This window comes from Mustelus asterias, chromosome 9 (genome assembly GCF_964213995.1).
Source record: "Mustelus asterias chromosome 9, sMusAst1.hap1.1, whole genome shotgun sequence".
NCBI lineage: Eukaryota > Metazoa > Chordata > Chondrichthyes > Carcharhiniformes > Triakidae > Mustelus > Mustelus asterias.
In genome coordinates this window covers 31,282,944-31,299,265 of record NC_135809.1, presented here as the reverse complement: position 1 = coordinate 31,299,265, position 16,322 = coordinate 31,282,944, and the positions used below count along the sequence as shown (strand labels likewise).

The window sequence follows — 16,322 nt, the reverse complement described above, 5'->3', positions numbered from 1 at the left end:
ATTGTTGACGGTGCAGGCTCAATGGGCTGAATGGCCTCCTTCTGTGCTGTAGGGATTCTATGACCCCCTCCCCAATGTGTGCATTGATGTCTCCCACGATGACTAGTTCTTTGTTAACAGTATGTCAGCAATGGTACAGTTACGGTTTTGATAAACTGCTCCTTGGTGAAGGGATTTTCTTGCAATGAGCTGAAGGGTAATATCTAATGAAGTTACTACCAATAGGATCAATTGTGTTCGAAAGGTGAAAAGGTAAATAGCTTTCATGCTTGAGTAGTTAGGTACCAATTAAGTACATTCTGCCCAGTCTGCAAGAAGAGACTGTAATTCAGACTTAAGGGCCTGGACTTAAGAGTGCAGATAACCTTCTCCCTTTGGGTTTTCTAAGCTACTTTTGCTCATTGCTTCCATTTATGAAGAATGGCCTGTGTTACATCAGAGTAAAATTAGGTCCGTACCAATGATTCCCTGTCTATCTCATGTAGGGGTGATGTTCATCTTTGTCATCTACCATATGCCCCAATTTATGTGGTCCCTTGAAGCAGGAAAAGTTGAAGATCACCTGTGGAAATTAATCTGGAGTGGTTGCACAATACAGACAGTTTTACTACCTGTTATACACCACACCACATATCACATTCCATTGAAGTTGGTGCACCCAATTTATCAATGCTTGATTGTACATTACAGATGGTGCATTTTACACTGATAGTTAAGTGACATTCAAGGTTATTTGGCATTGAGGAATATACAGCAGTGACATCAAAGGGCAAGGTGAGAAGATTCAACCAACAAGTTTTAGGCAATTTTTGATCTTTAAAATGTTCTCGGGCCCCTTGTTTTCAGGAACATTCTGTGGAAATTAATCTGTGACTTTTTTCCCTTCGCATCTCCATTGCTACCATCAATGTGTTCCCCAATGACAATCCCACGTATCCAATCTTTCCAGTCCACGCGCCAATATCCTCAGAACTGCTTTGATAGAGAAAGGTGCACATACCCTAGTGGACAGGCACAAATTCCTAAAAGCAGGCTCTGGCAGCAGACTCATGGTATATGAATGATTTGTGAAGATCTGACTAACTGCAGTGCTCAAGCATTCTTCATAGTCACCCCAATTACAGTAGGCCATGCTTCATATGGCAGTGCATGAAATATTGCATGCCAAGGTGATCAACAAGCTGCATAACCTCATAAGCTGCACCCACCGAGCTGTAACCAACCATATCAACCTGCCCTGACACACTGACCTGGTAATGATCAGTCCATCTTAGGCTCTTGGTCAACAGAGAATTGGAGACAGATGTGCCATTTGCTTCATGGACACCCACAGTTAACATGTGCTATTAGGCCAGCATGGCCAATGAGTTAAGGTCAGCTTTCTCTGCAGGGATACTGCAATGTTGACCCAGGGATGACGACTAGCAAATGAGCCTCCTGGAAAGTACTTCAGGTAGCTTCCTGTTCACCAGCAGCCATTGGGAAGCTGGGCTGCCTTATTTACATACTGGCAGAGTCACGCCCACATCTAGGGTTTGCTTTCATTTTTGGCCTGTTACCTTTTACATTTTTTTGCTGCACTATTGATTGCACCAATCTGTTGAAATGTCTGAACATTTCCATAGGCTGCAAGGATTTTTGTCTGCTGATTCCCTATAATTGTCTGCATCCCTTTAAATTTTCTCAATCAGCAGATCTTCCAGTCCCATTGCGAGGTGATCTCCCTGCACGCAACAAAATCTACTGCTGCAGCTGTGAATACATTTGCAATTGAGCTGACCCTGCTTGCTACCAGCCACATGGACGAATGGCTCTAGCCATTATGACAGAATTATGACAGCAGACAAAAATATACAACTATACATAATTTTCATATAACTCAAGCTACAAATGCCAAGAGATTGTGGTTGGTTGGGTTATCCTAATCGGTTAGGAGAAATCTGCTGATGCAACAACAGATATAGGAAGTCATAGAGTCATCGAGGTTTATCTGGTAATGATCGGTTTACCTTAGGCTCTTGGTCATCAGAGAATTGGAGACAGAGATGTGCCATTTGGAGAATCGGCCCAACTTGTCCATGCTGCCCTTTTTGTTTTAAACCCCTAAGCTAGTCCCAATTGCCCGCATTTGGCCCTTTTCCCTCTATACCCATCTTACCCATGTAACTGTTTAAACGCTTATTAAAAGACAAAATTGTACCCGCCTCCACTACTACCTCTGGCAGCTTGTTCCAGACACTCGCCACCCTGTGTATGAAAAAATTGCCCCTCTGGACACTTTTGTATCTCTCCCCTCTCACCTTAAACCTATGCCCTCTAGTTTTGGACTCCCCTACCTTTGGAAAAAGATATTGACTATCTAGCTGATCTGTGCCCCTCATTATTTTATAGACCTCTATAAGATCACCCTCAGCCTGCTGGGCTCCAGAGAAAAAAGTCCCAGTCTATCTAGCCTACCCTTATAACTCAATCCATCAAGTCCAGGTAGCATCCTAGTAAATCTTTTCTGCACTCTTTCTAGTTTAATAATATCCTTTCTATAATAGGGTGACCAGAACTGTACACAGTATTCCAAGTGTGGCCTTACCAATGTCGTGTACAACTTCAACAAGATGTCCCAACTCCTGTATTCAATGTTCTGACTAATGAAACCAAACATACTGAACGCATTCTTCACCACTCTGTCCACCTGTGACTCCACTTTCAAGGAGCTATGAACCTGTACCCCAGATCTCTTTGCTTTGTAACTCTCTCCAACACCCTCCCATTAACTGAGAAAGCCCTGCCCTGGTTCAATCTAAAAAAATGCATCACCTCGCATTTATCTAAATTAAACTCCATCTGCCATTCATCAGCCCACTGGCCCAATTGATCAAGATCCCGTTGCAATCGAAGATAACCTTCTTCACTGTCCACTATGTCATCAATCTTGGCATCATCTGCAAACTTAGTAACCATGCCTCCTATATTCTCATCCAAATCATTAATATAAATGACAAATAACAGTGGACTCAGCACCGATCCCTGAGGCACACCGCTGGTCACAGGACTCCAGATTGAAAAACAACCCTCTACAACCACCCTCTGGCTTCTGTCATCAACTTGCATTCCAACCATTATTTTGTAAATTGAATGTGTGTCTGTATATGCCCTGTTTGTGAACACAACTCCTCACTCACCTGAAGGAGGAGCCTGAGACTCCGCAAGTTTGTGTTGCCAAATAAACCTGTTGGAATTTAACCTGGTATTGTGAGACTTCTTTCTGTCATCAAGCCAGTTTTGTATCCATTTAGCTACCTCACCCTGGATCCTGTGAGATTTAACCTTATGCAACAAGCTACCATGTGGTACCTTGTCAAAGGCCTTGCTAAAGTCCACGTAGACGACATCAACTGCACTGTCCTCATTGAGGAGTTACCCCTTCAAAAAACTCAATCAAACTTGCGAGACATGATTTTCCACTCGCAAAGCCATGCTGACTGTCCCTAACCAGTCCTTGCGTCTCTAAATGCCTGTAGATCCTGTCTCTCAAAACACCTTCCAACAACTTACCCACCACAGATGTGAGGCTCACCGGCCTGTAGTTTCCAGACTTTTCCCTGCAGCCCTTTTTAAACAAAGGCACAACATTTGCCACTCTCCAATCTTCAGGCACCTCACCTGTGACTATCGATGATTCAAATATCTCGGCTAGGGGACCCGCAATTTCCCCCCTAGCCTCCCACAATGTCCTGGGATACACTTCATCAAGTCCCGGGGATTTATCTACCTTGATGCGCTTTAAGGCTTTGAGCACCTCCTTCTCTGTAATATGTACATTCCTCAAGACATCACTATTTATGCCCCCAAGTTCCCTAATATCCATGCTTTTCTCAACAGTAAATACTGAGGAGAAATATTAATTTAGGATCTCATCCATCTCTTGCGGATCCGCACATATGTGACCTTGTTGATCCTTAAGAGGCCTACTCTCTCCCTAATGACTCTTTTGCCCATTATGTATTTGTAGAATCTCTTTGGATTCTCCTTTGCCTTATCTGCCAAAGCAATCTCGTGTCCCCTTTTTGCCCTCCTGATTTCTCTCTTAACTCTACTCCTACACCCCCTATACTCTTCAAGGGATTCACTTGATCCCAGCTGCCTATGCATGTCATGTGCCTCCTTTGTCTTCTTGACCAGGGCCTCAATATCCCGAGTCATCCAGGGTTCCCTACTTCTACCAGCCTTGCCTTTCACTCTAAGAGGAATGTGCTTACCCTGAACCTTGGTTAACACACTTTTGAAAGCCTCCCACTTACCAGATGTCCCTTTGCCTTCCTACAGATTCCTAAAGTTCAAGCCCACAAAAGATAAACATACAAAACTAACTAAAAGGCACAAATAAAATTGAGTTGCTTTAGTTTCATTGACCAGATAGCTAATGCACATACATTGTACTGCAGGCATTTTAGGGGTCAATACAATCGAGTGTTAGCCATATAATACCAAAGATGCAACAACAGAATAGCTATCCAACATTGGGAATCTAAAATTTCCAACACATTACATTCATCTTCCGTTGTACTCGCATGAAAATTGGAAAGGTTTGAGTTTAAAGTAAACAAGTAACTGCTACACTTCATTGGATGACAGAACCCAAAGGAAAAGCATCGATTTAAGAACCGCAAACCTCTCCCGATACAGCGTTTTATGAATGAACTGGTAACATGAACTAACTGCAGTTGCAAATATATCAGTTCAATTGAAAAGCACATTCTTCAAGAGAAAATTCACTCATTACAACAAATGGCATTTATATTACACCTTCAACACAGTAAAACATCCCAAGGTGCTTCTCAGGATAATTAAAGAACAGAAATTTGACATGGAGCCATATTTGGAGATTTCATGGGCACACGATCAAAAGCTTGGGCAAAAGGACAGTTTTAAAGGAGCAACTTAAAGAGGAAAGGGAGGTAGTGGGGTTTAGGGAGGGAACTTCAGAGCCTTGAGGCAATGCAGCTGAAGACAGGGCCACCAATGGTGGAACAGTTAAAATCAGAGCTGCACAAGAGGTTTGAATTGGAGGAGATTGTCAAGGGTTTTAGGGCTGGGGGACGTACAAAGCCATGGGAGGAGGGATTTTAAAACAAGGTTGAAAATTTTAAAAATGCCGTGTTGGTTAACTGTGAGCCAAGGCAGGTCAGTGAGCACACGGGCTATGAGCAAACATGAATTGATGGAAGCTAGGACAGCAGAGTTTAGGATGACCTTGAGGTTACAGAGTATACAATGCGGGAGGCCAGCCAGCAGTGTGTTAAAATAATCAAGTCCTGAGGCAACAAAGGCACAGATCTGTGTTTTAGCAGAAGAGAAGATAAGGAGGGAACATTGGGAGGTGAGGAATTGGGCAGGAAATCATTTCAGGTGAGGGAGGTGGGAATAAGTGTTCTTCATGATGGTGTGGATATCTGATCAGAAACTTATCTTCTGGTCAAATATAGCACCAAGGGTGGAAAATGTCTGGTTTAGCCTCAAACAGTTGCCAGGCAGAGAGATGACATTAGAGGCTTTGGAAAGAGTTTATGGTGGGGCCATCTTTCAATGGTTCCCAAAGGGTGCGGCGCGCCACACTGGTGTTAAATCTTAACACAAAGAGAGATGGCATGAAATCTGGAAAGTTCTACGGGTTTCTATATAATGCTTCTTTGATTGTCCTTGAATCTTCCCGCCATCCTCTCTCGCCGCACCAGTGTGGCGCGCTGCACCCTTTGGGAACCACTGGATTATTTAGACAGTGGAATTGTCAAACAAAGCAGTGATGAAGTACGTTTAGAGGTCATCAGAGTACATACGGAAACTGATGCTATGGGGGCGATTCTCCATCCTGCTGTGCCAGGTTTTTAGGCAGTGGGCCAGGAGAATCGCGCGGGGAGGCGATTCGCAGGGATTCGAGTGTTCGCGTCCTGCTAGCGTCTCCCAGCGCTGGAAAATTTTAAAAATCGGCAGGCGGCAGGGCTAGCATTTAAACGAAATTTTAAATATCATTTAAGCGCTATTAGTGGGCCCAGGACTTAATTCTCCAGGCCCGCTAGCCTCTCCCACCACGCCAGAATGTTTCACTCCAGCGGGGTTTAGAGTAGCTCCCAACTTTCGGGGAGCTAGCAGCCTGATCCCACTGGAGTGGGAGGTGAGGGGGGGGGGCAAATCAGGGCCCCTCAGGGTGGCAGGAGTGGTGCCCCTGGGCATGGGCACTCTGGCAGTGCCAGCCTGCGTCAAGGTTGCAGAGGGGTGGGGGGATTGGCACTGCAGGGGGGAGGGGGTGGCTGGAGTTGGGGTGGTCTGGGACGGGACGGGACGGGACAGGACAGGGGCCGAGAATGGTCGGGGGGGGGGGGATTTTGGGGGTGGGGGGGCAGCACTGTGGGGGTCCCATGCTAGGTACAGATCGAGCTGGCCAGCAAACAGGAGGTTGTAAGTTCGGGGTCACTGCACATGCACAGAGGCCCGCTAGTGTCAGACATCTGGCCCCGTCCCCTGAAATCTAATAAGATTCACGCTGGTGGCCTCTGCAGTGCACAGTGTGGGAGATTCTAGTGTGAACTCCCACTGAAAAAAAAGCTCTCCAGTTTTCCCGTGATTTCAACATTTTGGGAGAATTCCGCCCAATGCGTTCAAATGATCCCACTGAGGGACAGCATGGAGATGAGAATTAGAAGGGAGCCAGGGATAGATACTGGAGGGGCATCTGAGACAGTGCTGTGAAAGCTACAACTGGATAGGTAAGAATGGGACCAGGTGAATGCAGCCCAGGCTAGCTGAATGATGGTGGAGAAATGTAGGAGGAGGAATGTGAGACCAAATGTGTCAAAGGCTGCAGATAGGTGGAGGATGTGGCGGGTTAGTTTACCTTTGTCACTGTCACATACGTGTCATTTGTGACATTGGTAAGAGTAGTTTCGGCTCTGCAGCAGAGGTAGAAACATGATTCAAGGGGTTTAAACATGGAGTTCTTGGAAAAGTGAGCAGATTTGGGAAGCAACAGTATATTCAAGAACTTTGAAGAGGACAAGGGCACTGGAGAAGGGGCTGTAGCTTAAGGACAGAAGCTGGTTTTTTGAGGAGGCATGTGAGGACTACAGCTTTGAAGAAGAGGGAGCAAAACATGAGGGGAGAGAACAATATCAGCTAACTTGGGAGCCAAGAAGAAAAGTTGGTGGGCCAGCTGTTTAGCGCTGCAAATATTGTCTGAGAACAAGGCATATTGGTGAAATGTACCTTAATAACTAAAAATATCAATTTAAGGACCTTGAACCAATTCCCACAAAAGAGTCACTTTTATTTTATAGGAACTGCAATGTATAATTCACAGCTCCGACGAAGGGTCATCCACACTCTGTTCTACCTCCACAGATGCTGTCAGACCTGCTGAGATTTTCCAGCATTTTCTGTTTTTGTTTCAGATTCCAGCATTCGCAGCAATTTGCTTTTTATAGTTATGCAATATATAATCACAGCTCCAAAGAATGCAACTGGCGGTTAAAAATGAGCAAGTTCTAAAATTCAACTGCTATAAATGTGCCATAACTTTTGACTCCATTACAGCCCAGAGACAGACAGTGAACATTGAAGAGAGAAAAGCCATCAATGATGAAAATGGCAGGAGAATAGCGGGGGAGATGATGCATCCTGGATATGAATAAATGTTCCAGTGCCTGAACTCCCACACAAGTACAAACAAAGATATACATTTGACGGAGATGCCTTGCAGAAGGCATAAATTTATGATCAGCTTGCACATCTGCCTCTTTAGGCATGTAAAGTCTATCAAATTTCACATCCGTAGTATATTCTAGAACCGGGCAAAACGGCAACAAAACTAAAAACACACAAACAGCAATAATTAATAAACACATTGGCAACATTTGATTAGAACTTTGCGACTGGTAAACCCGAGCCCCAAGTTAAGACAGGTTGAACAAAAAAAAGGTGTGAATGATAGGGTTGAGAATTGGATAGAGTGTCCGGGCAGCAAAAATAGGAAAGGAGGAAGAGGGTAGGTAAATGTTTGTGATCCGCTTTGCATTGCAGAATGTGGAGTTCAAATGCAATGGCAGGTAGCTCAGCTTAGCATGCAGACACTAACTGCAGTTGATGAACTTACTTTGCCCTTGTCAAAGTTCTGGATGATGGTGAGATGAAGAATCTCCTTGCGCTGCCACTCAGTCTGCATTGGGTAATGAAGGAATTCTCGCAGTGGCCTCTCTGACCACTCCAGGAGCTCATCATACAACAGCAGAGTGTATGCAGCTTCTGCGTTACAGAATAGAGTTGAACAGGTATCAACGATGAGAAACCATGAGTGAAGTTACAAAAAAAAATCACATTAGATTATAAAGATATCAATGTTTCAGAATATTAAAATGGAGTTGATGAATGATGCAATATTCATTTATTTTGTCTCTTTAAGTGGAATCATTTGTTGCTATGTCGTCATACGATCTTGGATTAGACTTTAGCAAGAAACCAGCCTACTGGAAGAGGGAATCTATGCCTTTCAGCCAATTAAACTTTATAATATCCTGAAGAGAAAATGTTGGAAAATCTCAGCGGATCTGGCAGCATTTGCAGAGAGAAAAGAACTAACATTTCGAATCCAGATGACCAAAGCTTTGACAATGAGTTATCTGGACTCGAAACGTCAGCTCTTTTCTCTCCTTACAGATGCTGCCAGACCTGCTGAGATTTTCCAGCATTTTCTCTTTTGGTTTCAGATTCCAGCATCCGTAGTAATATGCTTTTATAATATCCGTAGAATATGAACTGTATTTAAAAATAATAAATGCATATTTTTCATTTTTAATAAAACAAAACTGGACATCCTATTGAAATGTGTTATCGATTCCCAAGTTTGGTGATCTTTTAAAAATAAATTCAGTTCATGACTTGTTAAGGGCTCTTTCACATGAATAAGCATGTGCAGGAGGTCCAAAAATGTTTATGGTTCATAGATAAACAAATAATAGTCTGATTTAGCTTGTTGCTTGTAGAAATCCTCTCAGGGTGAGAGGCAATCATACTTCATTGTAATACTTGGAAAAATATTGAGAATTATAACTTTTATTTTTGCTGAGATATGAAGAGACTCTTCTGAACAGTCAAATACATGGAGAACAAAAAATGTCACAAATCTTCTGATAAGTTCAAAATCTATTTCTCCATGTAACCAGAGAAAGTGTCACAGAAATAAAGCTTCTCTCTTTCATGCATATAAACATTAGGATAAAATGCAATTATTTAGTAACTTTAATAGGGTGCAATCCATGGGATGGTCAATATTTGCTTTGGAGTATATGATGAACAGTGCATTGTACGTATTCTCAGCAGATAAAGGGGCTTTCGTATTAACAACATATCAGTATAATATGTAACTAAATCATCATGCCATGAAAGTATCAATGCTCTGCTGGCTTGCAGCCAGAAATATGTGTCATCACATCAACTGTTGTTGTCCTCCTGTTTTAAAAAAAACCACCCAGTTCTGTACTCTCCAAATAATAATCCAAAACGACCCGTTTCTTTTTTCAAGGTCCTCAAAAGCATTATCATTATGCAAAATCTCATCCACATGTGTCACCATTCTGTCCAAATTTCTTCAGTCTCAATTTCTATCCTGCCCAGAACAAGACCATCTGGATCAAAATCATCCAAAACATCTTTCCAACTGGAAATGGCAGCATATTAACCATGGTTACCCCTTTGGGATTCTGCAATCATCATTACAGCGAGCCATTCTATCCTCCTTTGTCACCTCCGAGACCTAACCCTTCTCAAATCTCACTGCGTGGTCAGCACATTTCCTTTACTGCTTTCCCTTCTTTACTTTTGCTCTTCTAGTCAAACATTTCTCAAATTCCAGTCTTTGCCTCTTTTCCTGATCACCATGTTGTCTTTCAGTGTCATTAGCTATAAGCGTAAATCAGATTTCACGTACAGTTTTGTTGAGTACATGTAATTTTACCTCTTTCCACTAGCCTTGGCTCAATGACTGACGATGAATTGTATAGTATCTAGTTATGAATGAACCACCTGTTTACTGACCACATCTTTAGGTTAAGTCTGATGGTCTAGAATCTCAGGTGCAGAATCAAGGTGACAGGCAGAGGGCAGGGAAGCAAGTGAGTGCAGAGTAGACCTAGCAAGGCTGGGGACATGCAGCCTGCTAAATTTAACAGCAGGACATAATTATCATTTTTTTTTTTCCGTTTCCAGCCAGGCAGTAGGCTGGCCGGCTGCCAGCTTGGAAAGCAGAAGCAGAGGCCCAAGCGGTTCGGAGGTGGATGGTTGCGCAAGATCAGAGTTTGATTGGATGGGAAAGCAGAGAGACACACAGCAATGGGGACTGATTGGAACTTTGGTTTAGGGGTCAGCTAGGGAGGGAAGAAAGAGGCTATTATAGGAGAGACAGAATTGTGCAACGCAGAGGGAGAGAGAGGCCACGGGGTGGGAGGTCGGGTGGGGACATGGGGGGTGTTGAAGGTCTCCTTGAAGTGCCAGGAGGCACATCTGCACCTTCTAGTCCACAAGAAATGCTGTAAAAAGTACTCATTTTCTTGAACTGGCTGTTCCACCTCCATTTTGTTGCTGATGGTCCATGCCCTCGGCAACCATTTAATTTATGACCCCAGCTGCATTGTGGAAATTTTAATTTAAACATATTCAATATTAATGGAGTCTCCCAACTGTGGAACACTCACATGCCACAAAACCTGGCACCAAAACACCACTTACCGAACGAGTTGTGAACATGCTTTCCATCTTTACCCCTTCCTGGACCCTCTCCCACCAGAGTTAAAATATTAGTGCCTAACCACTGAGGTCTACACCTAGTTTATCACCTTGACAGCTATTTCCACCTGTATACAATCACCCACTTCTACTACCACTTCATCCCGTTGGAAAACCATCATGTGTGTCTTTCTCACCTTTCAAACCCCTACCTAAAAAAACTTCAACTTTTCCACAATATCAGCTGCTTTTTTTCCCATCCCGCATTCCCGACAGCCCAATCGGGGTTCAGTGTCCGATTTGCAGATCCCAACCCCTCATCATTTAAGCACCTCAGGGAGTTTATGCTGCAGGTCAGGTGTCAAGTCATTTGCAAGTTGACGTGTGTTGCTATTTTAGGGGAAGACGCACCGTGTTTACTCTCAGAAAGGGCCGAGAGGCTCTTAGAATATCACAGAGTGCAGAAGGTGGCCATTCGGCCCATCAAGTCTGCACCGACCACAATCCCACACAGGCCCTATTCCCGTAACCCCACATCTTATCCGTTCATCCTTTTAAAAATCAAAAAGGATGAATCATCGTGGAAGTAATGTAAGCTCATCAAATGTAACTTTTATCTGAAAATTCAAGCTACGAATACATAAGGAAAACAATAACTTGCATTTATATAGAATGCCCAAGTTAGGAGGGCAACATAACCCTTTCAGGCCTGGCATTCAGTGGGTTCAATTTTCCCCACATAAAAGGCATTGTCAAACGAAATAGTCACCCTTAATGATACACCCTGAAAAATTATTACTTTTTTTTTAAGCTGTTACTCTAGAGGTCTGAACGAATAATTTTGTTCCATGTTAAAGCAGAACCTACCTGTGAAGTTTTGTGCCTTCAAATGCAAATCATACAGCTTATGTATGTAACGGATGTACATTTCTTCTTTATTTATTTCTGTTTTATAAAAATTCTGAAAATCAATTGGAAATCAGTTACTAGAAAATATTTGTACATCTAAAATTTATTGTTTAAGCTTACAAAGATCCATGGATTCCCTTACATAAACTTAGCTATCAGTGTAGCTGTCTGTTTCTGTGACACCCAACCTTTTGAATACTGAATAAAATTCAGTCAAAATATTACTTGTCACGAAACATCATCACAACTACTAGCTTTTGTACATCTCTAATACTATAAATTGTAAAGAAATACAAAACATAATAGAGTAACTGGATACTCTTAATAAGACAATTTTTAAATAGTCAAATAACCTCGCCAAAGGATCAATATTGATGTTGCATTTTCATCTGAAACAAATTCAACACTGCCATAAACAACATTGGGTGAATGACAAAACTCCATCAGGTATAATGCTAAAATCTCTAAGCATCATACAATAGAATCATAGAATCCCTACAATGTAGGAAGCTGCCATCTGGCCAATCCAGTCTGCACCAACCACAATCCCACCCTATCCCCTTAACCATACTTATTTACCCTGCTTAATCCCCCTGACACCAAGGAGCAATTTACCATGGCCAATGAATCTAACCCGTACATCTTTGGAGTGTGGGAGGAAAAAGGAGCACCTTAGGAAACCCATGCAGACATGGGGAGAATGTGCAAACTTCACACAGACAATGACCTGAGGCCGGAATTGAACCCTGGTCCCTGGCGCTGTGAGGCAGCAGTGCTAACAACTGTGCTGCCCCCACCTTAGTTGTATGAACTCCTAATATTCTGACACTGTTCTAATGTATTAATGGAATGCATAAGTAATTTCTGAATGCATTTCCCACTGATTAAAATATCCACCCTGTAGCTAATCTTTAGTGATAGAGCCTTTCCCAATGTATATTCTTCCTTGCCTCAATATATCAATCTGATGTAAAAAGACTTCTTGAGCAAATGGAGATGTAGAATATTATTATTTCTAATTTCTACCATTATTGAAAAGATCCAGGTTAATATGTAGTTTCTAAATCCCCACTGGTAATGGAAATGAGCACAAAAAATAAGCTTGCTATCAGAGGCTACTGTAATGTTGCTGACAACACCAATTCAGGGAAAAATCATAAAGAAAGTATTATCCAAGTACAAATGTAAAGTGTAACCTTGAGCTGTAAAAATTGTACCAGAAGTAACCTAACCACAAGGGCTCATTATGTTTGTGGAATTGAGCGAAGGCAAAGTCAGTTTTAGTGAGGCTCGTTTGTGGATATGGTTTCCATTTTAGGCAAAATCAAGGACTTTTCAGAGTAACACTAACCAGAAGAAGAATAAATTTTTCTCTGCTCTTCTTCAACAATGTGTTCATGCTAAACTTTCAACATCATTGGCAGGATTCGCCCAAAAAATTCTAAGTGTTAAATTCACGGGAAAGCTGGAGTAAGTCACGCTGTTTTTTTTCAGCGGGAGATCAGACTGGAATCTCCCACAGACTGTGCACTTCAGAGGCCACCAGCGTGAATATAATTAGATTTCTGGGGGTGGGACCTATTCCCACCCGAGAGGCTGAAACCAGTGGGTCTCTGCACATGCGCAGTGGCCCCAAACTGTCAGTGCCCCGTTTTCTGGCAGCTCAATCGCTGGCCAGCCCGGGACCCCCCACAATGCTGTCCCCAACGCCTGCACGGCCTGATCACGACCCCCCCCCCGATCATTCCCAGGCCCCCCCATATCCCAGACGGCCCCGATCTCCAGACCACTGCACCTCTGAAGTGCCAATCCCCACTACCCTCCCACCAGTCCGCCCTGATCGTTGCCCTCCCACCTGCCCCCATCGATCCCAATGCAAAGTGGCAGTGGGACCCCCCCCACCCCTACCAATTGCCCCTAGGCCCCACCCCTTGTGTCCCACCCCTCATATGTCCCGCCCATCGGGGTAGTGCCAGGCTGCCCCCGGGGAATGAGCACTTTATCCCTTGGGCACTGCCAGGGTGCCCTTGCCCAGAGGGCACCCCTCCCAGCGCCTGACCCACCCCCACTCCCTTCACTCCAGCAGGGTCAAGCCACTAGCTTCCTGGAAGTGGAGAGCTACTGTAAACCCCGCTGGAGTGAAATACTCTGGCACGGTGAGAGCTGCTAGCAGGCCAGGGGAATTCAGTCCTGGGCCTGCTAATTACATTGGAATTACATTTAAATAAAGGTTCAAATTACTTACCTGTCTTCCCGCCAGTTTTCAGTGCGGATCTGACAGCACCAGAAATCCGGCGCTGGGAGATGTGGATGTGGCGGGAACACGTGTGGATCCTGCACATGCCCAGCCACAGGATTCTCCCACTCCGCTGCGCTAGAAAATTAGTGCAGCGGGATGGGAGAATTGTCCCCCTTGTTTCTACAGCTCTTGGGGTAAAGGGATATTGAATTTGATGATCAGCCATGATCAAAATGAAAGGTGGAGCAGACCCGAAAGGCCTATTCCTGCTTCTATTTTCTATGTTTCTATCAATGGCTAGAATTTTGTGGGGGTGGTAGAAGTCCTTTGACCGGAGCCAACAACAGTGAGGGGTGCGGGAGGGGGGCAACCCCTGTTCAGTAGACGGTGGTACCTAGAACCACATTTTGTCGGTGGCCAATTAAGTATGACAGTAACTCTGGTGGCAACCCCTATGGAAGGCTACCTGCCTACAAGTGCTGTAGCTCAGGAGCACCGTTGCTAACAGTGGCTATTATGGAGACTGCGCCCAGAGGACAAGGGCTGATCTTGTGCCCGCAACAACAGAAAAATGGGTCCTGGGGACATTGAGGTCAGGAGGCAGGCCTCAGTATGGGATGGCTGAGGACAGTTGGTGCCATGGTAGTGGCATTTTCCAGTGGAGGATCTGCTCCGTAGGCTAAAGAATGCCCCGACACTCCCAACCTTGAAGCCTGCTTAGATGGTCCAACCGTTTACCTGGCTGGTAAAAGCCAGACCTGTAACATTGGACCCCATGAAGTCTCATGGCATCTGGTCAAACATGGGCAAGGAAACCTCTCCCAACCACTCAGTGATTAATCAGTACTCCTCCATATTGAATACCACGCGGAGAAAGCACCGAGGGTGACACCAGCACAGAATGTACACTGGGTGGAGATCTTCAATGTCCATCACCAAGAGTGGCTTGGTAGCACCACTACAGACCTAGCCGTTAAGAATTCTATCTTGTCATGTTTACGTATTTTAATGGATAAGAGTTATGCTAATTCGGTGTTATACTTTCACCACGTTGTTAAATAAAGTTTGTTTTAATAAAAACTTCCAAGTGGGTTAATAGAATCATACCTGTAGCAAAATACCTTGTGCTCGCACTAATGCCAAAATCAAATAACATTAGGTTTTAAGCTAACTTCATAACATAGCTTGGAATTTCGGGTTTGGTCCCGAACACAAGATGCATTACAGCAACTTACCAAGACTCTTTTGACAGCACCTTCCATGACCTCTTACACCGAGAAGGACAGTGGCAGCTGGTGCATGGGAACACCATCACCATCCTGTCTTGGAACTATGTTGCCGTTCCTTCATTGTCGCTGGGTCAAAATCCTACAACACCCTCCCTAACAGCACTGTGGGTATACCTACACCACATGGACTGCAGCGGTTGAAGAAGGCCATCAGCTTCTCAAGGGCAATTAGGAATGGGCAATAAAAACGCTGGCGTGGCCAGTGATGGCCATGTCCTATGGAGGGGGAAAAAATACATTTCCCATATTGCGTTACAGGACTTCCAAATCAGTAGCCAAATGTGGGTATGTTTGGACTGTGGACAATGCAGAGACTGAAATATTCATTTCACACAGTCAGAGAGAGACTCAAATTTCATCCCACGCGTCTAGAGCATTCAAGCCCAAATCTTTTAAATAAAAACAGTGTTCTAATAAACCAAAGCACCAATACTATTTTGTCACTTCCTTCTTTTTTGTTTCAGGGAGGATGTGGTCTGTTACGTAAACGATGCAGATTTTAATAATCACCAAGTTCCCATGCTATGTTTTCTCATTAGAGCGAAATAACACATGGGGATAAGGGCACAAATAGAATGAGGTTTATACATGTCAGACTGAAAGCTCTACACTGGATCAGGCGAACATTAAAACTATGATAAATCATCGACAAAAATGGTTAGGTACATTGGCAGAAATAAACAAGACACATAAATGAACCACGTGACCACAGAGCAGCAAATGGATGGCTTCTTTTAAAGCCTAACTAGTGTATCTACTGCTGATTGGCCCACACAGTTTCGTCCTCAAAACAGAGGAGGTCTAAGGAAAGATGCAAACAGCTCGAGGATCGGAACAAACAAGGGAGAATATGTTATCACCCTCAAGAGTGCTGACAAGCTTCTCAGTTGGATATTGAGTTCAAATTTGCAGCTTGTACACTGTGATGTTGAAATAAACTAGATTATAATACTTAAACGTCAGGATTATCTTTCTTAATATTAACCCTATGTTGGAAAAATAAAAAGAAAGTTTGAAATTTAAAATATTTGAATAAACTGCTTTTGCATGATACCTCTCTTCTTCCTTCTTGTTTATTTAACATTAATTTCTCAGTAAATATCTGCCATCTCCACACC

At 43.6% G+C, this 16,322-nt stretch overlaps 1 protein-coding gene across 1 annotated transcript in view; it reads right to left on the bottom strand.

Moving 5' to 3' along the window:
* Window positions 1-16,322, bottom strand: part of LOC144499054 (dedicator of cytokinesis protein 4-like) — a 386,914-nt gene that overhangs the window by 88,214 nt on the left and 282,378 nt on the right. Inside the window, exons 34-35 of the mRNA XM_078221109.1 lie at window positions 11,635-11,728; window positions 8,144-8,292 (exon numbers count right to left, since the gene is read on the bottom strand). Coding sequence (XP_078077235.1) covers window positions 8,144-8,292; window positions 11,635-11,728 — 243 coding nt within the window. The remainder of the gene's footprint in view (window positions 1-8,143; window positions 8,293-11,634; window positions 11,729-16,322) is intronic.